We start from the raw sequence: 25,910 nt of genomic DNA on the forward strand, positions 1-25,910 counted from the left end.
CAATCACTACCTTGACCATTCAACAGCCATCAGCATCGAGGTAAGACTCTCTGCCAGCATAAAGATTATGATGGCTCGATAGATCATTAGCATTTTTCAGCAACAAAATATTTTTAAATTAAGGCGTGTACATTTTTTAGACATAATATTACTACACACCTTAATAGTATAGTGTAAACATAACTTTTACATGTACTGGGAAATCAGAAAACTTTTGTGACTGTATTGCAGTTTTCATTTATTGCAGTGATCTGGAACCAAATCTACAATATCTCTGAAGTATGCCTATACAAAGCAGAGTGAGGGTTTTAGTTTTTTGTTGTTGTTGTTTGTTTGTTTGTTTTGAGTGATGAAATTGTTCTACATCTTGATTGTGGTAGGGGTTATACTTTTGTATGGCTTTGTCAAAATTAGCTATACACTGAAAAGAGTGAACTTTTCTGTATGCAAGCTGTACCTTAATTTAAAAATTATTTTAATACCCCAAAAGAAAAGGGAAAGAAAGAAAATATTTTAAAATGTTGCAATACTACAACATGGTAGGTAACTTTTCTCCAACTTCTTACATCTTCTATTTTTGACACTCTATTCGCTGCCTATATTTAGATAGGTCTTAACTGCAAGTTGGAAATCAAGAGTAGGTATAAGTAATTGTTGTATTTTCAGACTCTCCTGACAAACCTGAATAGTTACACTGAAAATGCAGATGCAGGTGAGGTCACTCTTACATGGTTCACTTATTTATTCCACTACATTTAAATTCTGAAGTGCACTTATGTCTCAAATTTAACCCCAGACAAGAAAGGCATCTCATTTGAAGCCTGTCTTATTTACATAGAAATGGAATGTGTTAAGCAAAATGTTTTGAAAGTCCCTGTTATGAGACTGAAGAACATAAGTGAGCAGTTACTAGAAGTGGTAACCTAATCCTCTAACAATTGTAAAGGAGCTGAACTTTTACAATAATGGTTTTATGGGAAATGTTTCTCTGAATTTGTTGCAATCATAATCCACTGGAATAAATTGGTATGGGGACCCAATCTAACATCTGTGGGCTTCAACCTTGCAATAGTTAAACCAGGAATACTTGTTCCTGAAGAAGATGCTGTGTCCCCTGAATTTCTGAGGACAATGTATTTGATGAGCTACTGTAAAGTAGATCTTCCTTTTCTACCAGCTGAGGATTGGAACACTTGAGGTATAATTGTCGTTCCCCTTTTCCTAAAAGCCCTGAAAAAAAAACCCACCTAAAACCTAAAACCTAAAACCTCACCCTCCTCAGCAAGAAAATCCGAAAATTTTAACAAGCAGAATTTTTTTCTCAAATTGCTGGATACTTTCCGAGACTACTGATGAGTTAGAAAATGGTAAATTAATACCTCCCTTTTCCTCTGTATCTAACTATTATAAGACTTCATATACAATCAGACCTCACTGTATAGATGTGAATTACTTCCATCATAAAGAAGAGTGTAGGTGACAGAGGCTAGGAAAAGATGAATATACTTTCTCTGCTGCTATAATAACCCCAAAATCTAATCTCTTAAAATGCCAATATTTAAATTTTCTATAAACAGGCAAGTACAATGTCTTTAAAAATGACTTCAGGAATAGGTTCAGCTGCTTTGGTGTTGACCCCTGCAAGCAATAGTGCTAGAACATCCATCATAAGCAACTTCTTTCAGAAAATAAAAAAGAGAAAACATTCCCAGCTCTTTACATGAGGCTAGCATTGTCTAGGTAACAAAACAACCTAAGGATACTATAAGAAATGAAAATAACAGGGCAATTTCACTCATAAACATAGATGAAAAAAATTCCATATAAGACATTACCAACCAAATCAAAAATGTATGGAAAAAAATGAGATATATGACAACGGTTGGTTAATATTAGAAAATCAATTAATGTAATTTACCGCATTAACAGATTAAGTAGAAAATCCATTGGGTCGTCTCAATTGATACAGAAAAATTGATAAAATTCAACATAGATTCATAATTTAAAAAATTCAATTTTAGCAAACTAGTAACAGATGAAAACTTATTTTCCCTAATAAAGAACATCTACAAAAACTGAGAGAAAATTACATACTTAATGGTAAAATATTTGATACATTCAATTTAAGATTAGGAACAAGGCAAGAATGTTACCTATTACCATTTCTATTCAACATTGTATTACAGTTACCAGACAGTAGAGTAAAGACAAGAAAAAGAAACAAAAGGTTTAAGTATGGGAAGAAAGGAAGTTACAAAGAGATAGAAAGAAAGAAAATTGTCACCATTTACAGATATTATTGTTCACATGGAATATATAAAAAACTATATGTAAATTATTGGCCTTTAAAAGCAAGTTTAACAAAATGGCAGATACAAAAAATAATGATATGCAATTATGTCTTTCTTTACCAGCAACAGTAAATTAAAACATATCATTTCAAAAAGATAGTATTAACAAGAACAACAAAATATATAAAGTGCCTAGGAACACATCTTGAAAAACAATTTAAAAGACCTAAATGAATCAAGAGCTATTTCACATTCTTGCATTGAAAGACTCAACAGCAAAAATATGTCAGTTGTTCCTAAAATGATATAGAGGATTTTTCAGAGAATGTAGCAAGATAATTAAAAATGTTTTATGATAATTCAATAATCCAAAAATAGCCAAGACACTCTAAGTATGAAGAACAAGGTTTGAAAACATATCCTACCACATATAAAAATCTATTATAAAGCTATACTAATTAAGACAGTTTGGCATTGGTAAAGGAAGAAATAATCAATGTAATCAATAGAAGACAGAGTCAGGAAACAAACTCATGCATATATAAAAACTTGGTTTTTCTCAGACAGTAAATCGCTGGGAAAAGAGTAAGCTAGTCAATAAATGCTGGGGTGATAGATTATATAGAAAAATATGAATCTCTACCTCACACTCTAATAAAAACCACTAGAAATTAATTTCTAGTAAGTTAGAGAAATAAATGTAAAAGGGAAAATTTTAAATGTTTAAAAGACAACATATAACAATATTTTGTTATGATTTCAGGAAAGTGAAGAATTTAATAAGCAAAGCATGACAACAAAACAACAAAGGAACAAATGGTAATTTTTCAACATTAAAATTAAGAGCTTCTGTTCATCAAAAGAAACCATGAAAGAGTAGAAAGGTGAGTCACAAATAAGAAGAGATATTTACAGCACATATAACAAAAGATTAGTATCCAATATATATGTAAAGCTCCTATAAATCTATAAGAAAAAGATAAGCAACCAATTAGAAAAAAATGTGCAAAATAGATAACAGACATTTCACAGAAGTAGAAACATTAATGGCTTATTGTCATCACGAATCAGGGAAATGAAAATGAAAATAAGATTTCAATATACATATCACATATTGGCCAATTTAAAAATTGACAAGGCAGTGTGCTCAAAAAAAAATACTTAGAAATAGGAATTTCTTCATCCTTTATCAGTAGAAATATAAATGAGTACAATCAGAAAAACATTGTGGTATTACTTAGTAAAGTTAAACCTGCATAAACCCTGTGACTAGCGGTTTCACTATCAGATATATACTTCAGAGAACTTCTTGTACACATATGTACCTGGAGACATGTTCAAAGCTTCATTTTTTAATATCAAAAAGTTAAACAGCTCGAATGACCTTAACTATAGAATGAATAAACTATAATAATGCTATTGATATGGTTTGACTCTGTGTCCCCACCCAAATCTCATCTTGTAGCTCCCATAATTCCCACGTGTTGTGGGAGGCCCAGTGGGAAATGACTGAATCAAGGGGGTGGGTCTTTCCCATGCTATTCTCGTGACAATGAATAAGTCTCATGAGATCTGATGGTTTTAAAAATGGGAGTTTCCCAACATAAGCTTTCTCTTTGCCTGTGGCCATCCACATAAGATGTGACTTGCTCCTCCTTGCCTTCCACCATGATTGTGAGGCTTCCCAAGCCACATGGAACTCTGAGTTCTCCATTAAACCTCTTTCTTTTGTAAATTGCCCAGTCTCAGATATGTCTTTATTAGCAACATGAAAACGTAGTATACAGTAAATTTTTGCAATAGACTATTAAACAGTAGTGAATAAATGGAGTACAATTTATATATCAACATGGATAAATGTCAAAAACCCAAATTTGAGTGTAAGAAGCAGGTCACAGAACACCACATGCAGTATGAATCAATTTACATGTAATTAATAAAGGACAAAACTACACAATATATTATTTAAGAATACTTATCACAAATGATAAAACTAGGAAAAATATGTAAGGAGACATTTATTTAAAAATTCAGCTAGGCACAGTGGCTCACACCTGTAATCTCAGCTGCTAAGGAGGCTGAAAAGGAGAGACTCCTTTAGCCCAGGGGTTTGAGACCAGCCTGGGCAACATAACAAGACTCTGCCCTCTAGATAGTGAGTGAGTTCTGTCCTCACGATAGTGAGTGAGTTCTCAAGAGATCTAGCCATTTAAAAGTGTGTGGCACCTCCCCCATCTCTCTCTCTTATTCTTGCTTTCGCCATGAGATGTTCCTGCTGCCTCTTCACCTTCTGCCGTGATTGTAACATTCCTGAAGCCTCCCTAGAAGCTGAGCAGGGGTCAGCGCCACGCTTCCTATGAAGCCTGCAGAACCGTGAGTCAATTAAACCTCTTTTCCTTATAAATTACCCAGTCTCGGGTATTTCTTTCTAGCAATACAAGAGCAGAGTAATACAAGGGGTACATATGATATTTTGATACAAGCATAAATATGTAATCATCAAATCAGGGTAACTGAGATATCCATCACCTCAAATATTTATCATTTCTTTGTATTAGGAGCATTCCGGTTCCACTCTCTTAATTATGTGGAAATACACAATAAATTATTCTTAACTATAGTCACCCTGTTGTGTTACCAAACACTAGACCTTATTCCTTCTACATAACTGTATTTTTGTGCCTCTTAAGCATCTCCTCTTTATCCTCCCCCTCCACCACCCTTCCTAGCCTCTGGTAACCATCATTTTACTCTCTATCTCCATGAATTTCAATTTTTTTAAGCTTTCACATGGCAGTAAGAACATGGAATATATTTGGTTTTTGCTATTACAAATAATGCTTCAAATGAATTTCTTGTACTTATTTTCCTATGCACATATGTGTGAAATTCTCTGGAGTGTATACTACCTAGAAATGAAATTGCTGACTTGAAGAATATGTGAATCTTTATAGTAATACTACACATTGTCAAAGTTCTTTCAAATTTGGCTATAACAATTTACATTTCTATCAAGTGTTTGAAATTTTCCTTTGCTCCACATCATTGCCAAGATTTGGTATTGTTCAACTTCATGTCATTTTTTTCCAATCCAGGGGTTGTAAAAGTTATCTTATTGGTTTCACTTTCATTACTCTGGTTACCACTATTAGTAAGATTAATCAGTGTTTTTGTATTTAATAATTATCTAGTTTTCTCTTCTGCAAATTATTGGTTCATATTCTTTACTATTTTTTCTAGTAGACTGTCTTTTTAATTTATTTTTAGGAATTCTTAGAAAGTCTGGATTCTAATTATTTGTTGGCAATATGCTTCACAAATATCTTCTCACAACATGACTTGTATTTTCATTTTTGTTGTGTATTTTATTAAACTGGTTTTAATTTTAACAAAGTCAAATTTACTAATTTTTTCCATTAATGCTCACCCTTTCTCTGATGTATTTTTTTAAAGTATGTTCCTTACTTTGGGAGGCTGAGGCAGGCAGATCATGAGGTCAGGAGTTTGAGACCAGCCTGGCCAACATAGTGAAACCCCCGTCTCTACTAAAAATACAAAAAAAGTTGGCCTGGTGTGGTGGTGGATGCCTGTAATCCCAGCTACTCAGGAGGCTTAGGCAGGAGAATTGCTTGAACCCAGGAGGCAGAGGTTGCAGTGAGCCAAGATCGCTACACTGCACTCCACCCTGGGCGACAGAGCAAGACTCTGTCTCGGAAAAAAAAAAAGAAAAAAAAAAAGTATGTTCCTACAGCATGTTGATAAGGATATATCCTTTATTTTCTTCAAGGTTTTAAGATTTGTATTAAAATTTGCATTAAAATAAATCTAATGAATATATTTTTTGTACATGTTGTAAGCATCAAATTTTATTTTTAAACATGGAAAAAGAATCATCCTAACACCATGTATTTGATAGCCTATCCTATTTCTGCTACTTTTAATATTACTTCTGCCATTTATTGTTTCTATATTTATATACATCTGTTTCTAGGCTGTATATTCTTATTTCATTGGTCTATAATATGAATGTCATTTTGTATAAATTACTATGACTTTATAAATGTCTCAATCTCTTTGACTCTATAAATATCTCAATCTCTAAGGCAATTAAGAAGAAGCACAAAGAAGATACTTCATGCTTCTTAATTGTCTTAATTATTCTTAAGCCTTTGTTCTACTAAAGAAATTTTAGAATCAGCTTGTCAAGTCTGATGAAAAACCTCTTGTTGGGATGCTGATTGAATGAAATTGGATTTTTAAGTTATGGATGGAAAATTGCTATTTTTATAATATTAACTGTTTCTATCCATAATGTGATATCTGTTTACACTTATTCAGGTCATTTATGTGGCCCTATATAATATTTCATAATTTGCTTTCATAATCTTGAACATATTTTATTATATTTATTTCTACATACATTGTAGTATTTGATTGGGATCTTTTCCTATTACATTTTCTAATTTATTATTACTTAGGTATATTAAGGTTACTAATTTTTTTAAGTTGATCTCTTGAGTCTAGCAATCTTGCTGATCTGTTAGTAGTTTTATTACTATGGCTACAAATTCTTTTAAGGTTTCTAAGTATATAATCATACTGCTAACAAATAAGTATATTTGGCCTCTTCCTTTCAAATGCTCGTGCCCTTTTCTCCCCTTTTGTCTTGTTAGATTGGCTAGGACCAACAAAATAATGTTTGTGAGAAGTAACTACAGTAGACATCTTTATCTTGTTTTAGTCTTCAGTGGGAAAGCTTCTAAAATTTATCCATTGTGTATGTTTATGCAGATTTTGGATGACCACACTTAATCAAATTAAGGAAGTTTCCATCTATTTGGATTTTCTTTTTTTAAAATTATTTTACTTTAAGTTCCAGATATAAGTGCAGAACGTGTAGGTTTGTTACATAGGTATATGTGTGCATTGGTTATTTTAATTTTCACAATGAATGAGGGTGAAATTTTATTGAATGCTTTTTCTACATTCATTGAGATCATCATGTATTTTTTTCTCCCTTTACCTGCTAACGTGGTATGTTTCAATTGACAGAATTTCTGAACTTCAATTCTAGGATAAATCCCTCCTACCTGTATCTTTTTCTAAATTATACTGTGATATGGTTTGGCTCTGTGTCCCCACCCAAATCTCATCTCAAATTGTAATCCCCAAGTGTCGACGCACCTGGCAGGAGCTGACTGGAATATGGGGGCAGTTTCTCCTTTGCTGTTCCCATGATAGTGAGTGAATTCTTATGAGAGCTGATGTTTTAAAAGTGTGTGGCAGTTCCGCCCCCAACTCCTGCCGCCATGTTAAGATGTGCCTGGCTTCCTCTTCGCCTTCTGCCATGATTGTATGTTTCCTGAGGCCTCCGCAGCCATGCAGAATTGTGAGTCAATTAAACCTTTAAAATTACCCAGTCTCAGTAGTTCCTTATAGCATTGTGGAAATGGACTAATATAGACTGAAATCTATTTAAGATTTTTTTCATCAATGTTTCCAACTGATCTGGTCAATAACCTCATTTTCTTATCATATCTTTGTCCAGTTTTGTTAGTAAGGCTGTCTATTCTCTCAGTCACTTTATTTAAAAAAGGATTTGATAACATTTCTCTGTGGAACAATATGTATGTGTTGTAGTTTGAATGAAATAATATGATTTTTAAATGCCTCATTATCTTGTATAAGATACTTCTAGTTGTCTACCCAATATCATTCTCCCTTCTTTCTTGTTGAGAGAACCCTGATTTGACATATATTTGTTTTGGGAGGTATCCTTACTTCCATGATGAATTCTGACTAAATAATAATAATGTCTTTTAGTAGCAATTTACTAAATTTAATAAGCAATTACTCCCTTATCTTCCCTGCTAACAGTTTTCCATTTGCACCTGCCCCTCCCATAACCCCATGCACATGTCTCAGTCCATTACCTGTTCTTATGTGTGTATTTCACAGCTCCTGCTCTGCTACGATAGCAGAGATAATGCAAATCCCAGTACAAAGTCAGAGGACCATCTAGCCCAGTTCTTGGTCATGAGTCTATGGCTTTTTCCTCCTGCTTGTTTAGGGCAAAAGCTTTAATAAAGATATAGTCAGGGCAGCAGTTCAACAGTAATCATTTCACTCTCCTTGTAGGCATGAGAGCCCCAGAAAAGCCTTTCAGTAAGTGAGCCCAGCTCAGGGCTTTTAGTCTTATTCCCCTATAGGAGCCCAAAGCCTTATGGCCATCTTCCAACCCAGAGCCCAGCAAGCCCATGGTACCAACTCTGCTTATCACTTTGTGTCTTTTTGTTATGGTTTGAATGTGTTCATGTGTGTTGGAAATTTTTTTTTTTTTTTTTTTTTTTTTTTTTTTTTTTTTTTGCAGAAATATTTTAGGTGAATTTAAACTCTGAGGTCTTTATTTGTCAACAAATGAGGAATACCAAAATTTCTTTGACCTGAGAAAGGTTAAAGAAGCAAATATCATGGTTAATGGTGAACATGAGAAACATTCTCTTTATAGCCAAAAACAAAATAAATGAATCCATTATCAACATTTGTATTTAACATTTTGCTGGAACTTCTGAACAGCCATAATAAGAAAAAAAATGATTACAAGATTACAGAAGGTGTTTAGATAACCATAGCCTTTAATCCTCCTACTTGCTAACTATAAAATTTATCTGTTTCTCTCTCTTTCTCTGTGTGTGTGTGTGTGTCTGTGTCTGGATGTAAGATCTTCTGGATTTGTAGTGATAGTAGAACTCATTTTTTGAATTTATTGGTGAGGAGAATATATTCTAAAATGTAGCTGGACTTTGAATTCTCATTTTGCCTAAGAAAAATGCCTAACAGATGAAACTGTCATATACAAGTAACATAAAAATTTCTCAATAGATTTAGAATTGAACAGAACTGAATAGAATCACATATGTGGTTGCATGATCTGAAAACACAAATCTGGCCATTCTTTTTTCAAGAAATATATAACTCTACACTTATCCTAGGTAGTATTGAATTGATGCATAGTAGATTCTTTGAAACCAGGAAGTAGGTTTGGTATTCACTCATTTACTCAATTTAATCCGCAAAGCAACAGTGTTGAGAGATGGGAACTCTCAAATGTGATCAGGTCATGAGGGCTCTGCATCCCTCCCACATGACACGGTGGGAGGCATCACATGGTGAGAAAACATGTGAGAGCTGAGCTCATCCTTCACAAGGACATTTCTTCCATAACAGATTAATGACATTAATCTATTCATGAGTGCAGAGCCCCCGTGAATAGATTAATGCCATTATCAAGGGAGTAATGTCCTTATGAAGGAGGAGTTCAGCTCTCACATGTTTTCTCACCATGTGATCCCTCTTGCTATGTCATGACACAACAGGAAGGCCCTCACCAGATGTGTCCCCTCAACCTTGGACTTCCCAGCCTCCAGAACCATGAGCAAAATGAGTTTCTGTTCATTACAATTACTCAGTCTGTGTTACTCTGTTATAGCAGCCTAAAATTGGCTTTTGAATTTTTTGCCTCAAAATGTTTACCTAGTTTGGGGCGTCTAGTCATGTTTTCTGGTCGTCTCTTTCTACATTTTATTTATTATTTCCACAGGTTTGAAACAGAATGGGTGAGTCTAATGGTAAATTTACTGTCAGCTCTGCTGGAAGTGATTTTTAAATATTCTTTAGAATAAACAAAGTAACAAAATTTCTAACTAAGCTAAGAACCCTAACAAAATATGTATTATTGCTCATTTTCTTCCAGAAATCTATTGTTTAAGCATTCACCTATCCTAGGCAGGAAGATTTGGGGGTCCTAATCACCAAAAAGGATGTTGTAATTAATAATGCTAGTAATTTCCTCTCTTAAACAGGCTATATATTACTGCACATTGAAATATACATTAACCATATAATAGGATGAACATAAAAAAGTTCTAGTTTTGAAGCCCCAACTTTACTAAATACAAAACGGGTATCTTTTGTTCTTAGTCTCATGAAATTTAGAAAGGTTGAACTTTTATTTTTCAAGGAGCAGATACTAGATATACATACCATGTTGACTCGAGCCCACAGGAAACACATGGACACTTTGGCTTCTGAAAATGGATATGAGAGATCTCAACTTCATTCTCTGAAGCTTGGAAGACATGGCTCATTTTTGAGTTACATTTCCTTGGAATTCTAAAGAATATCTGGCTATTACTGCCAGGTCTTTAATAATATGCCCCACAGAATTACTGGTTTTCCAGTAAAGTTTATAATATGCTATTCTTCAAGAAAGATCTCAGGTTGAAAATATCTCTCATGTCAGAAATGTTTGCAAACATTATATACTACTTTCAAATTTCAAGTTTCAGAGTCTGGTGCCATAAACATCTGTAGAGATCATCTAGTCCAGTTTCTTTATAGCACAGATGAATAAACAGAGGGCTAAAAGGGTGACTCCATTTCTCACCATGGGTCCAAACCCAGTGTCTTGATATCCAGTTTATCAGACTTTCCATGGTATTCTTCAGGCTCCTACATTCTTAAGAAAGTAGCTAAGATAATTTCATCTGGTTGAAGCCATAGGGCTTTCCCAGAGAAGGTAGGGCAATGTCCCTTGAAATGAGACCAGTAGGCTGAGTTCCCAAAATATGTGACCTTTAGAGCTCTGGGCATCCAGGGATCAGGTCTGCCACTTTGTGTGCTTCAAAGGTGGCAATCAGCACCAGGTTTCCCTCTTTCCATTCCCCTTTTAAAACCTGGGGGTTCTCTCCAGTTCTCCAGTTACTCACCTACATAACTATTTGACAACATGTGCTTTGACATGTCTTCTTTTAAACACCTACTATTGGGAACTTCCTTTCTGCTGAGGTAATTCTCCATAGCTTTGAGGTCTGCTACCCAAGGTAAAAAAGCACATTTGTTTATTTCTAACTTGTTGGTATGGCTGCCTCAATTTAGCAGTTTGTTTTATTGCTTTTTAATTGTCAAATAAAAATTGTATATATTTATCTGTGTATACACAGTGGAATAACTAAGTCTAGCTAATTAACATATATATCAATCACCTCACATGCTTGTGTTTTTTTAGAGGGTGAAAAAACTTAACATCCACTCCCTTAGCAATTTTTAAGTACAATTTATGAACTATAGTCACCACGATATACAATAGATTTCTTGAACTTATAACTCCTGTTTGTGGAATTTTGTGTCCTTCAACCAGCATCTCTCAATCTCCCCACCCCCATAGCACTTCACTTTAAATGCACAGATACGGCCTCTTTTTCTGAAAGCAATAGTTGTTTCATAATGGAGCTATTATGTTGTATTACTGAAAGGATGTTTTACCACATTCATTACCAAAAATAATAAAAGACATTAATTGCCTGGTAATAGCCACTCCCTCATACACACAGGGGCAAAGTTATATAAATTGATACAGATTACAGCCTTAATAATATCCCCAGATATTCCCAGATATCCCAGATTCCCAGATATCCCCAGATATTCAGCCCCAGGGATATTCAGCCCCAGAGATTAAGGCTGAATATCCCCAGAGAAAAAGAAAGCTCAGGGGTAAAAATATGTAGTCATTTTGAAGCACTTCAGAATCACTGTGTTCTTAAAATATTTCCAAATACCAATAAACACGACTAAGGTCATGGCTATATTCTGAGAATATGTATGTTTGAAGAAAGAATTAGCTATGCTTACGAGTATAGGCATTAATTTACTAAATGGGAAGAACTTTTCTTAGTGAAAGCCTACTCTGAGACCTGAATTGTTCAGTGTTATTTCTTATATGGTCATATTTAGCTGTTTTGTTTTTTGAATTATCTAGACAACTGCCAAATTTCCACTCTGATTCACTGTGACAATACACTGCATAAGTCATATAAAATGACATTTTTAAAAAATTTACATTGCAATGTTTTAAATTTGTTGGATAATGCTGTGAGTTTAATTATTTTAAAAATTAGTTGTCTCATGCTTCTCCTAAAGAAAGGTGAAACAATAATACCACCTGGGGAGGTTTAATTTCATAGTCCACAGCTGGACTTTCATCTTCAAATATGATGTGAAACATTTATAGTATGAAGTTAAGAACAAAAATTAAAAGTACTTCAATTTAACGACTACTATTCGCACTTCCTTTCTGCCGAGGTAACTCTCCATAGCTTTGAGGTCTGCTTTCCAATGTAAAAAGGACCTTTGTTTCTTTCTAATGTGTTGGTGTGGTTGCCTCCATTCAGCACTTCGTTTTATTATTTTTTAAGTGTCAAATAAATAAAACAGACAATGACAGTGTAGCAGTCCATGCTAAAAATTATTCCACGCATGCAAAGAGAAACTTCCTATGAGAATTTTTTAAAAGCTGTTTTAAGAGCTCTTGATACAAGTGACAGGACGCCACACTCCACACTCAGAAGGATATCTTCACCTTCAGTGTGTTATTGCTGTGGTCTCCTTTTAATCCCTTCAGCATCCTGCTGAAATCAAGTTTATAAACAGAAGTTTGAGAATGGATCAACACCAACACTGTCAAATATCTAAGTCAACAGTTTAAATCCTTTAGTCTGCTTCCACTTTCTGAATCTGTAAATTCCTCTATATCCCTATATCTTACAAAAGTAGTTTCACAAATATGTTAGTTATGAGGCTTTCTCCAAACTGTGTGTCTTTAAAGAAAAGCAAATGATAGCATCAGAAATTATAAGCAATTAGAGTTACTTTTCCAGGCAAAGCAGAGATGAAAGGCAATTTCTCTCTATTAAAAAATAATTGATATGTGCTCTCAGACTTAGCTACACATGTCCAAGTATATCTTATGTAATGTGTAAATTTCCTTCTAATTTTTTCTCTCGTGAAAATATAACAAGGCAAAACATTTGACACACATCTATTTTAAGTGTCCCTTTTTTGCTATTTGTATGTTACCATTATTAAAGGATTGGGTTATATGAATTGAATTTGTATAATCTTATCTTTAACCATTTCATAGAGACTCATTAAAAAGAACTCATTTCTAAAAGATGAATACGGCTTTAGTTATATTCCCCAGTCTTAGAAATAGGCACAAAGGTTAACGTGAATACAAGATAAACTAAATTCAAAAGATTGTAATTATTTCACCAAAGCTAAAGTTGACGTGTACATAACATAAAAATAGGGTTTTAAATATGTAAAGAAGGAAAAGTTCAACATTCTTTTAATAATCATCTATATGTCAATAAAAGTAACTTTATTCATTTGAACTTACTATAGAAGATTTTTACCTGGAAGCACTGTTAAGAGCTATTCAAAGTTTGTATGAAAATAACTGAACCATCTTTTACTTATTTTTTTTCACTAAGTCACACTGTAATTCCTCCCCACTTAGCTTTTTAGTGAGGTTTCAGGATGTATGGATTTCTCTATTTCCCCCTTTTTTTCTTTAAAATTAAATCACCATTCAGTCCATTACTAGAGTATTATTCCTAACTAACAGATCATGCCTGAAAACCCCAGCTTTTACAGAAATGTTTTTAACTAATATTGTTAACAGCTTGAATCCACAAAATCTTCTCAGCTACTCTCCCAAATCCAAACACAGTAAAACATGAAAAAATGAGTTTGTGGGGGAAAATCTATGAGGTTACCATTGTGTTTATCCCCTTTGGTTGGCAGAATAAGGCAACATGAAATGCCAACTCATGATTTAAATAAACCACTGGCAACGAAGGGCCTGGCTGGCTGCAAGTCAGTTCTCCAAATCAGTTCTATTCATGTATCCTTGCTAAGCAGTGTCTTTGAGGTTTTCAGAATAAGATGACACAAGTAACAGATAGATTCAGAGATAATGAAATCAGCTAGTTTATGAAAGTGAGAGGTAAACGTTTCTGAAGAGAAAACAGGTATTTCATTGAGCTGCTATCTTGAAACATTCACTCGTGCTAAAGTAATTTAATTTCACTTATTAACTTCAAGACTAAAGGTGTCTGTATTTTCACGGTATAGATATTGTTAGAATTGCAGAATAGAACTAGGATATTAAAAAGAAATTTTGGTGGAATTTACTTTCATATAGCTCTTTCCTAGCAGTTCAATAAATTGCCATTAATCGATCATAAAGTGAAATTATTTTCAAAGAGAAGCTTTGATACTCCCTCTGCCCAATTAAGGAGTTAAAAGCCAACTCCATGCAACTGGGAACAGTTTATCTCACTGGGGGCTTGGGGCCCAAATTCAGGGACATCTGTTTGTTTTTCAGTCTCTTCTTGAGGAAGAGGACTCCAGAGGGAAGGAAAGAGAATTTTCTCAACCTGTAGCCCATTCCCAAGACTGAATCAAAATCTAACTTCTTCAACCTTGTTAACGTGCTGGTGGTTTGAATGGCTGGGAGAGTAAAGGGGATCAAATTTAGCTGTTTTACTTTCCACTTCAGCGTAGAAACAAGAGGCAATCTCATGCGATTGAGAAGTACCACCCTCCCGTAAATGACAACTTTCAGACATAGAGAAAAGACGAAACTTCTCCAATCTTTGGGACGTGTTTTAAAACTCTGGGATGTTTGTTTTTCTTCCTTCACTGTGGATTTAGGGGGAATAAAATGGTTTCCTTCCTAAATTCTAGATTGATGCTCACTGACCCAATTCCTTGTGTTCCTTCGAACTCCTGTGCAGTCCATACCCTCTCTTAGTTTCAGTGAGATTTTTTAAATTGTTTCAAGTAAGAGGAGATTGAGCAATGTGAATGTAAAGCAGCCTTAGGCAACTAGAATAATGTTCTCTTCAATTTCTTCGTCTAAGATATGCAAAATCGTTCTTCCTGTAATCCTTTTCGAAAATAACTTTCTGCTGGGCGTTGTTGGACTTGGAGAGGTTGTCATGATTTTCTCTGGAAATTGAAAAAAAAAATAATAAAGGTCTTCTAGTACTATAGCCATAGTAAAATTTAAAAATATCAAAGTGACCGGGTACAGGAAATAGGAGGTAGCTACTGGAAGGTGAGCAAGGACAAGAGCATGGTCTCCATGCATTGGTTGGACATGCTAGTGGAGCTTCTATCCCGCCGCTTCCCACCCACCAACTCCCATTCCCGCTGCACAACACTGCCAAGCCCAGGCTGCTCGAAAAGGAGCGGGCTTCAGCCACCGATGTTCACGCCCAGAGATGCCCAAAGCGGAACCTCTGTGTCCAAGGAAGGACTGCGGGATTTGCGCGAAAGTGGGGGACGGGACCCTCCGGGGCCGCACCCACCCGCCGCGCGGCGTCCCTGGCGCGATGGTTGCGTTGACACCTGTACTCCTGTGGGCCTAGGTGGAGCCGACCCAGCAGAAACGGTGCGCAGCAGCGGCCAGCGAGACTCGGACCTGAACTCCCCATCTCCCGCACACAGAAGAGCGCACTGTGGCTCTTCGGATGAGGGTTTCCTCTCTTGCCCCAAAGAAAATGCTGATAGGCAGTTGTACCTATCTTCAGAAACGCCTAGGGAGGGCGCATTGGGGTGGAGGTGGGATGGATGTTCTGCTTCACCCTTGCGCCTGGATAATCAGAAGCTCCAGAAGCTGGCGGAGTTCATCCAAGAGGCAGCTTGGCCCCTAAAAAGAGGCTTGCATGGAAATGTACTAGAAGAGTGTCTTTATTTTAACTTTTCATTGATTACAAAACTTTACATAGATTACATTGTAGTTAATTAAGGAAATTGTCGAATCGCTCGAGATGGCTCACCAGTTACAAGCATTTGGAGACACGCAGCCATTTCCCATCTATAAATTGGGCAAAACCAAAACTGCAACCCTAAAACAATTTGGCTTAAAATACTCACTTTTAAAACACAAATAGATCTTCAAGGGTTCATTTATTCACAGTCTTATAGCCTGAGACTCTATAAAGACTTTCTGTTGTATTTAAGCTGGGGAATAACTAGGGTTTGAAATCCATGCTGCCTCTTTCTTGAGTCTAGACCCTTAATGCTCCCAACCTGTTCCCTTGGTCCCCCAAGTCTGGCCCGCCTCTATTCCCGTAATGCGCCTGACCACCTGACCCAGCCATGGAGATAGCCTTGTCTCAATGCATTCCTAAACTTATAGAACTGAAGACTCCACTGTTACACCCCCTTTCCAGAGGGCTTGGTGGGGGGTATGCTTGAGAAGGATGGGTAGGGTCGCAGAAAGGAGGGCGAAGCCAGCAGACCTCTCAGGGAGGGCCGGAGAGAGAAAGGGGTGAAGGTTTTATAGTTGGAGTGCATATACTTCCAGCTCTCCAAAATGAAACATACCATCGCAGCTGGTATTACCGGCTGAATAGGCAGCAAAAGACCTCTCTATGTACGGGTCCTAGTATGCTTCTTCTTAGCGCCAACGAGTCCTTGTCCCCAAAGTTGCCAAAACTTTAAAGGACCCCGGCCAAAGAGACCCCAGCACGAAAAGCCAGACATCCGAGGCTGGGTAAAGCCTCCTAGACTCCTCGAAAGCAGCTCACACCGGGAGCAGCCGGAGGCGGGCGCGATCTATGCTAAGCTAATGGGTTCCGGTGGAGAACATCAAAGAGAAAAGAGCAGGATCGAACTTTAGAGGGGCAGAAGGGCACGGCCCAAGAGAGCAGAATTGCGGTGTGGGACAGGGGGCGGGAGGACCAGGTTAGAGGGAGCGAAAGGAAGTGGATTAGAGGACAGCGGTTACAGGTTTCGGCCACTGCCATTTCCCCGCAGAGGGAGCTCCTCCGCGCCCTGGAGGGGTACCCGGACTCCCACATCCTGTCTGCCACGACCCGGACTCCCTAGGGGATTCCTAGGGACAGCACCGTCCTCCCCACACATCATCAGGAACCGAAAGCAGAGAATTTGCCCCTCCTCGGCACTTCTGGAAGCACCCACTCAACTACCACAGGAGACAAGGGCTTTCCTAAGAGACCTTTCTCCAACTTTCTTTCTCTGCGTGTATGAGCCCGGATCCCTTCGTCCCCGCCTCCTTCTCTCTCTCTCTTTCTCTCTCTCCTATTTTGTCCTGGGAGATTCCCACTCGCGGTGCGAAGCCTCGGATCCGCTGGGAACCGCATAGTCTCCCGCACCCTTAGCCGCATGCTTGTCAGAGGGGGGCCCCGGGAAACACACTCGCTGCCCCTCCAGCAGGCGTCCCTCGCTCCCCATTGGCCCCCCGGTCCCCGCCCCCCACCGCCCCCTCCCGCTCCGCAGCCCCAGAGTGGCGTCAGCACGCCCGCCGGGCGTGGGCTTTAAATGCCCACTAGCGGGAGCTCAGGCGCTTCTGCCCTGGAGCGCGGTCGGGAGTAAAATCGCAGGAGTGGGAAGGTAGCAAGCCAGCGGGATTCCGAGCCGCGGAGCGCGCTGGCCTCGCGTCGCCTGATGACTCCGGAGCGCGGGTCCAAGCGCCGCCCATGCAGCACCCCTGAGCTCCGGGGAAGGAGAGTTAATGAAAAAACACTTAACCGTCTCCGCCGCGGAGAGTCATGAGCTGTCTGGATGTTATGTACCAAGTCTATGGTCCTCCGCAGCCCTACTTCGCAGCCGCCTACACCCCCTACCACCAGGTACGTGTCTCCTCTGGGGACTTTGGGAAGGAGTGCGCGCCCCCCGCTTGCGGCGGCACGGCCTGTTCGCCAACGTCTGCTGCGCCTCCGCACGTCTTGGGCGTCCGACCAGGACGGGCGCAGCCGGGATGCAGGGATTGCCGGAGCCGCCCCCAGTTGGTAGTGCAATTAGCTAACCCCTTTAGCTCGCCTGTTTGCTCTCGGGAAGCAGCTAAGCCCTGCTAATGTGAGCCTAGGTCTTCCCTGGAATAATCAGAGGAAGATGGCACGGGCTGGATTTTCTTCTTAGTGTCTGTCGGACTCCAGATTCTTCCAAGCCAGGTGCAGGTACCAGGAAATGCAGACAAAGCTGACGCAGGGAAAACCAAACTTTGGTCCCAATGGTGAGAGTAACAACAAAACCAAAAGCAAAGGCCAGCCTCTTTCTGAGATGTAAGGGCCGGTGTTCTCATCCCTCCAAGTTTATCTCAGGAATAATTTCTTCCGTTTCAATTCTCTGGCGACCAGGGCAATTAATTCCAGATCCAGCGAATTCGTTTCAAAGAGCACCGCGCAGTTTTATAATTTTTTCCTTTGCGAAGTTCTGGGAGCATTATCCGGAGTGCGACTGCCCTGGCAGAGGCGAGCTTGATAGACAATACTTTGACTTTCTCCAGCCTGAGTAGGTGAATGGGGAAGCCCTGCTTCCAACAAACACTTTAAGAAGACCACTAAACCCGGGTTCTGCAAACTCTTCAAGTTCCATTTAATTCTGCCAATTTCTCTTGTCTTCAGGCTGCGTCTGTTTGAACCATTTTCCTTCCATTTCCTCAGCTGAGGTGGCAGAAACTGAGGACAGTAGCGCAGGAAAAGAATGAAATCATACACCTGGGAGGCCGTAGGGGTCCCTCCAGGTTGGAAAGTGAGAGCTTGGTCACCTGCTTTGGGGAAATTGAAATACACCCCAATGCCCCAGTGGATGCTTTTGCTAATTTTGTCTGCAAATTTAGAATGTCTATTCGGAAATTTCCTAATGAATTAATGATGGACCGGATAGGGTTCACTTTTTGTTTTCTTACCTCCTCTTCTCTTTTAAACTTCACAACTTGCAGTTTGTTTTGCCTCAGTGTTAATTTTAAGAATCACCAGAGTTCCTCATTGTAGGGAACTGGCATTTAGGAAGTGGTGATATTGCTAAATCTTACATCGTTTTGGCCCCAAATAATTCAAACCTTTTGGCTCCATCTTATGAAATGTACTTCTTCCCAGGGTGGGACTATGGCAGGCAAAGAGGAGAGAGGTGGATTGGTTTTCTGACTGGCCCTTTCTCCTCCCAGACCCTGAACCAATCTATTGCATGAAAATCTCTGTTCATTTTTGTGTGACTCGGGCCGCCTCTTCAAGGCCATCTCTGCCTGCGGAACGCTTTAACACTTCATTCAGTCCATTGCTCATTTCTAAGAAAACGTTCGCAGAAGCTGCACTTGCTTTTTAAAATCACTATCAGACATGCCGATTTACCCCACCTCACAGCCAGGATCTTAACTGTCTTCTGTCTGCTCCTTTTTATCATTTCCTCAATGTGTGTGGAGATGATGGGGGTGGAAATACTCGTAATCCACTGGTCTTTCCTTATTAAAGAGAAGATCTGTTTAAAAACTGATGTAGGGGTAATCAAACAAATATCAACTTGCATTTATTAAAATGATCCGTATTTCCCCAGTCATGTTACCCCAGATTTTTACCCCACACAATTCATTACTAAATGTAATTATTTCAAACTTTCTGTGGCATTTCTTCCTTTACATTCCTGGTTGCTTTCCTTCACACATTCCTAGTTGCAGGGAGTGGATTTTGTAGGGGTAGGAGGTTGCCCCCCCCCGCCATTTCATCAGGAGATGTTTATCCTGTATCCTGTGCTTCTGCCCTGGATTCTCAGGCAGGGAACAGTCAGGCTCTAACTGGACTTGGGTGCCCTTTACTCTTGGAGTCTGATTTTAAAAATATATCTGCCCTGAGCCCAGCTATGAGGTCAAACTCAGCTCCAAACCTAGCTGCTTAGGTGTCTCCTGAGACTTTCACCCAGACATTTTAGGAGAAATTTTCCAGGAGTCAGAGGGACCAAGGACAGCAATCTTCCTTTAAGGAAGCCCGCCCTTGCTTGGGTGCAGGCTGGGAGGCCTGCTAACTATGTTGCCCCGCTATTGCTAGTTTTATGCTAACAGCACAAGGCTTAAGCCCATATGCCAGTTTCCCCATAAATACCTTAGAGATTAGGATGAGGGAATCAGTCTGAACCGAATTTGCCATCGCTTTTGAAATTGATATCTCTGTTCTTTCTCTCTCTGAACAGAAACTAGCCTATTACTCCAAAATGCAGGAAGCGCAGGAGTGCAATGCCAGCCCCAGCAGCAGTGGCAGCGGCAGCTCCTCATTTTCCAGCCAAACCCCAGCCAGTATAAAAGAGGAAGAAGGCAGCCCAGAGAAAGAGCGCCCACCAGAGGCAGAGTACATCAACTCCCGCTGCGTCCTCTTCACTTATTTCCAGGGGGACATCAGCTCTGTGGTGGATGAACATTTCAGCAGGGCCCTGAGCCAACCCAGCAGCTACTCTCCTAGCTGTACCAGCAGCAAAGCACCAAGGAGCTCTGGGCCCTGGCGAGGTGAGTATAGGGCCCTGCTGGGAAGGACCCATAGAGGGTCCTCTCAGCCTGGGATTCACCTACAGGAGCCTAAAAACATGCAGCTGAAAAGAGTATTAGGTGTCAGAGAAGGTGCGCAGAGGAGCATTTGGAAAGGGTAAGAAAAACGCAGGGGTAAAGGGCATTGGTATAAGAAAAAACTCCTTGGAAAAAACACTGTCCTTGGAATTGGAAGACCTAGGTTTGTGTGTTGGTTCCCCCACTTCCTAGCAATATAACCTTGGGCAAGTCTCTTAACCTCTTTGAGGTCACTCTATTTACTGCTCTCTTAAAGTAGAATAACATTACCTTCCTAACCCCAGAGAAGGCTGTAAGACTCCAAGAAGAAAATGGATGCAAATATGCTGTCAAAAATGTGAGGTTTCCAGCACCCGCCCAAACCAGTGAGTGAAGGAGCTTCATCGCCAAGGACTTAAAGAGCACTTTCCCAATTTGCAAACATTTTCCCAGAGGAAACAGTTCTAGAGTTCTATGCAAGCAAAACCTGCTTGAGAATGTCTCCTAAAACCTACCTTTGCCTTTCACCAGGCTGCAATTACTGGAGAAATCTTGAAGCAGAAGCGTCTCAATAGCAAGTAAAATAACAAAGAAACAAAAATTTAGATACAGCCAAAACACCTCTAAGAGTTTTCCCAAAACACATCCCGTTTTTATTTTTCTACCTTCCCCCACGAAGCACTGCTTTTTTCTACCCTAGGACAATTATTTGTTGGACAACTCAACTAAATCTCCCTTCTATTCTGAAATCTCAACTTCCCTTTATTACCAACAAGACAAAGGTGGGGGAACCATTAAGTAAACTTGGCTCACTAAGCTGTATTTGATGTGTACCAAGCTGAGAAAGGGGAACTTTGTTGTAAAAACGAAAACAAATTTTCATTTGTCTTTGGGAGGGAAATTACAACCTTCACCCCCTTTTTTTCCCTTAAGAGACGCTGGCAGTTTGCATAAGTCTTGCCCTTAGACAAGATCCAAAAAACATTCATTTTAAATACAGAACATTCTTTTTATTCTCTGCCTAAATGTGTTTAACAGGAAGACTCTTCACCACTTAGAATGCATTTTCAAATCATTTAAAATTCTCTAGTTTATCGTGCAGATGGCCTTCCACCGAGGAGGAGGTGTTCCATAAAGGCTCCATGAATTAAGTATCTGTCTTTCTCTCCCTTCTTACTAATAGCAACAAATTTTATCTAAACGGTGTTCTCTTAAAATGCTATCACGGGCTAGGAACCAACAGTGACACTGACAATAGTAATAATTATTATTGTCCCTGGCGTCCTCGCTTTGATATAAAAAGTTAATGAAAACTTAGGATAAAAGACCTGTCTATTCGTGTCCTTCTGTGCAAATAATAGAGCTGCCCTTTAATGCGACTAGTTTACTCTTTTGCTTGAGTTCTTGGAGAAAAATATTTGAAAGAAGGTTTCTAGAAAGAAAACTAATAATAGCAAGACTTCAAAATATGTCGATGGACTTTCAGTCTGTCAGAGACGTTAGGTGGTGGGGGGGGCACATTTTCTGGAGCAAGAAGGCTGAAACGCGAGAGGGGGCAGTGAGATCACTAGGCGGCCGACCAAGAGTGGCAAGAGGTATCGTTAGCTTGAGGAGAGGTTAAGGCTAGGAAAGGGAGACCCTGTCTGCGCTGAGTCGCGGGAAGCTCCTTGAGCTTCAAGGACTTGAGTCGGGGAGGGAGTCTCTCCGCTCTTACTACTCTCCCCGCCACTTGGTTTCCGCACTAAGGACGCGGCTGCGAAATGGGAGGAAGCAGGCCTCCTTCTCAGGGGGTTCCCAGAAGCCCCCATTTTGCAGTTCCCCCACCTCGTTTTCACAGGTTGCAGCCCCCTTAGAAAAACGCCGCTGCAGAGGCGGGGGCTGCCCATCAGCCCCCGGCCATGGCTAGCCAGCCCTATGCCCGCCCGGCGCCTTCGTCTCTCGGGCGGGGCGTGCAGGTCGGCGCTGAGTCCAGTCGCAGTGACACGCACCTCTTTTCCTTTCCTCCACTCCGCCTCCGCGGCCTACAGACTGCTCCTTCCCGATGAGCCAGCGCAGCTTCCCCGCCTCCTTCTGGAACAGCGCGTACCAGGCGCCAGTGCCCCCGCCGCTGGGCAGCCCTCTGGCCACCGCGCACTCGGAGCTGCCCTTCGCCGCCGCCGACCCCTACTCGCCCGCCGCGCTGCATGGCCACCTGCACCAGGGCGCCACCGAGCCCTGGCACCACGCGCACCCGCACCACGCGCACCCGCATCACCCCTACGCCCTGGGCGGCGCCCTCGGCGCCCAGGCCGCCCCCTACCCGCGCCCCGCCGCCGTGCACGAAGTCTACGCGCCGCACTTCGACCCGCGCTATGGGCCGCTGCTGATGCCAGCCGCCTCGGGGCGCCCGGCCCGCCTCGCACCCGCCCCGGCGCCCGCGCCCGGCAGCCCTCCCTGCGAGCTCTCCGGCAAAGGCGAGCCGGCGGGCGCCGCGTGGGCCGGGCCCGGGGGACCCTTCGCGAGCCCCGCGGGGGACGTGGCCCAGGGTCTGGGCCTCAGCGTGGACTCAGGTAAGCAGAGGAAGAAGTTGGGTCTCCGCGGAGCCCCTTGGCCCCGTACCCGACCCTGGGCTGTGCCTAGACCCCTTAATCCTCCTTGGAGACCTTGAATTCTGTGACCCAAGGATCTGCATGCCACGGTCGTGTTTCCACTGATAGATGGCCCTGTGCCATGCGTGTAGGCGGGATGAGAAAGTAGGACCCTACCCTAACCTGGCTGGTAAATGTTACAGAGGACTTTTAAAATAATAATAATAATTATAAAATTTAGTGGAAAAGTTCTAGCTCTGCGCTGTTCAATACTGTAGCCGCTAGCCACATGGGTCTACTGAGCACTTGGCACGTGGTGAGGCCGAATTAAGATGTGCTGTCAGTGTATAATACACACTGGATTTCCAAACCTTTGTGCAGAAAAAGAATGTAAGCTTCATCTCGTTAATACTTTTATATTGATTACATGTTGAAATATTTTCAACACATTGCATATAGATTATAAAAATTAATTTTCATGTTTCGTTTTACTTTTTTTCCAATTGTGGCTACTAGAATATTTAGAATTATGCTTATGGCTCCCATTGTATTTCTATTAGACAGCACTGATCTAGAGTAGCTGCTGAGAGTACAATTTAAAATCTTCTGTGGCTTGGGGGATCTTGTCACCTAGTGACAGTTGTAAGGAAAGAAAAATGTGATTCTGGTATCAAGTTAATTGCCAAATAAAATAGATCTCTTAAAAATGTAAATCTTAAAGAATATTTTAAAATGACAATCCTAAGTCTTTGGCTTAAAGTATTTGAAACGTATAGTCTAATGAGGGCTTGCTTTTTTGCCTTCTTTTCTTATTTTTAGGGCAAATGAAAGAAATAGTTATATAATAAGTGCAATCACTGGCTTTATAGTCTGCCCACTGCCCCTTTCCTCAAGTGATTTGACTTTTCTGTTTGCTTTGCTTTTACTTTCAGTCACCGCCCCCCTCCCCACCCCGCCCCCAACTTTAGGTGAAGTCTGTGACTTCCGCAATAAAACAGTGGTGTTTTGTCCTTCTTTCCTTAAATATCTTGTGCCTTCCCTCCCCCATTCCTTCTTTCTCCCTCCGTTTCTCTTCCTCCTCCTCTTCTTCTTTTTTCTCCTCCTCCTCCTCCTTCTTCTTCTTCTTTTCTTCTTCTTCTTCTTCTCTCTCTCCCTCTCCCTCCCTCTCCACCTCCTCTCTCTTTTGTCTTCTCTCTATTTTCAGGTTTGCAGCCTCAGGACAAAAGCAAGGATGTGTACTGGTTTTAGACCGCCCACCTTCTTCCCTGTAGGTCTCTGCATAGTGCAATTGATGGCACTCAGAGCTGAAATGGAGTGGGTTTGTAACAGCTTCTGATCTTGGTTTGCAGCTCGTCGTTATTCCCTCTGTGGTGCATCCCTTCTGAGCTGATCTGCTGACCCAGGGTTTCCCCTTCCCCTTCCCTTCTGACCAGCCTTGGAGGCTCAGCATCTGTGCCTCTCACTCCGTGGATGAGGACATGGGGGAAGGCAGAGACTTCAGACTTCTCAGTGTGTTGGGAAAACCAAAAACCACAACTACAGAAATTCATCTAAAAATAAGTCCTGCTGCTGAAAGAGCAAATCCAAAGACTGAGTTATGTTTAATGACTTTTGGCCGAATCACTGGAAATATCTGTGGTGAGATTGCTGAGTCAGGTGATATGATATCATAAGCTTTCTTGGAACGGGGGAAAGAAAATGAAACTTTTTGGTGTGAATATTTTTTATGCTGATGTGAATTATTTTGTTAGGTAATGTGATTATAGCACTACTACTGTCAGATTTTAAATTGTATGTGTACTTGCATCTAAGACTGTGGTAGAGAAGTAAAGAGAAGTCAATTCCTTCTTCCTCACCTCTCAGCCTCCAGATCCCTTCCTGCCCATCCGTTCCCTACGATGCCCACTCCAGACGCAAAGATACACTTTTTTTCCTTTGGACTGTGAACATGGAAGCCTCAGCCTGAATATGAGTGGCAAGTGGCTTATCTGGAGCCACCTGCCCAAGTCTTACTAAAATGCAGCTGTTGTTAGACAACTGTTTAAAACTCCAGAAATACATCAGCCAAGGTGGCACTTCTCAGTATTTGGCAGAACAATTGCAATTGCACTGGATATATTATATATATATGTATGCATATATATCATATTTTTTACAAGGAACATTTTACGATGAAAGAAGAAACCCTTCTCTGCCTTCTCTCCCACGAATTCTGTCCCTGTATCCTCTGGATGTAAAAAGCAAGGAGAGACCCCAACTGTCTCCATGGAGAAGAACTAGGAATCACCACAAGGGGAAGAAATGTACATGAAGTCTCCATTACCTCAAATTTTTTTCTCAGTCTCTCTGGTTGTGATTTGGTCACTTTAGTGTTGGGACAGGGGAAAGGGTCTGTGCGTGGGCAAAGCTGAAGGTGATAAGGAAGAAGAGACGAACATTAAAGATGTCTATTTACTATGAGCTCACTGTGTCGTTTCATAAAAAGAAAATAAATAACTTAGTTTTTTTCTAGTAGAATAAAATACAGTAGTATGATTTGATGTCAGTAATATTACATATATAGAGATAGATAGATATAGATAAATAGATAGATAGATCTTGCTGTGTTTCCACCTTATTTGCTGTGCTATGAATCTGTTGGCTGTTTCCATCTCAAATCAACCTTGGAGAATGAGAAGTTAGCCCTACAGAGGCCAAGGGCTTGCCTGTTAGCATTCAGAAGTTAGAAGCAAAGATGGTACAAAAAGCACTACCTGATACAGATTTATTATTTTCCAGAAAAGATTTATTGTTACATGTTTAATTCTAGACTCAAGACAGTAGAGTCATCAGTTAAAAGTGTTTTTGAAATATTGGCTATTTTATATTTTA

The 25,910-nt window shown here is 40.2% G+C and overlaps 1 protein-coding gene across 2 annotated transcripts; it reads left to right on the top strand.

Annotated features, from left to right (window-relative positions):
• The first annotated feature begins 17,507 nt into the window (after positions 1-17,507).
• VGLL2 (vestigial like family member 2) lies at positions 17,508-25,499 on the top strand. 2 transcript variants are annotated; one of them, XM_024248847.3, is made up of 4 exons: positions 17,508-17,794; positions 20,127-20,436; positions 22,500-23,021; positions 24,389-25,499. In XM_024248847.3, the coding sequence occupies exons 1-4, from the start codon at positions 17,714-17,716 to the stop codon at positions 24,427-24,429; spliced, it is 954 nt and encodes a 317-aa protein (XP_024104615.1). In that variant the 5' UTR covers positions 17,508-17,713; the 3' UTR covers positions 24,430-25,499. The 2 variants fall into 2 exon arrangements, with proteins under 2 accessions (XP_024104615.1, XP_009240462.1); XM_009242187.3 differs by lacking the exon at positions 22,500-23,021.
• Positions 25,500-25,910: the final 411 nt, after the last annotated feature.

This window comes from Pongo abelii, chromosome 5, assembly GCF_028885655.2.
Source record: "Pongo abelii isolate AG06213 chromosome 5, NHGRI_mPonAbe1-v2.0_pri, whole genome shotgun sequence".
Lineage (NCBI taxonomy): Eukaryota > Metazoa > Chordata > Mammalia > Primates > Hominidae > Pongo > Pongo abelii.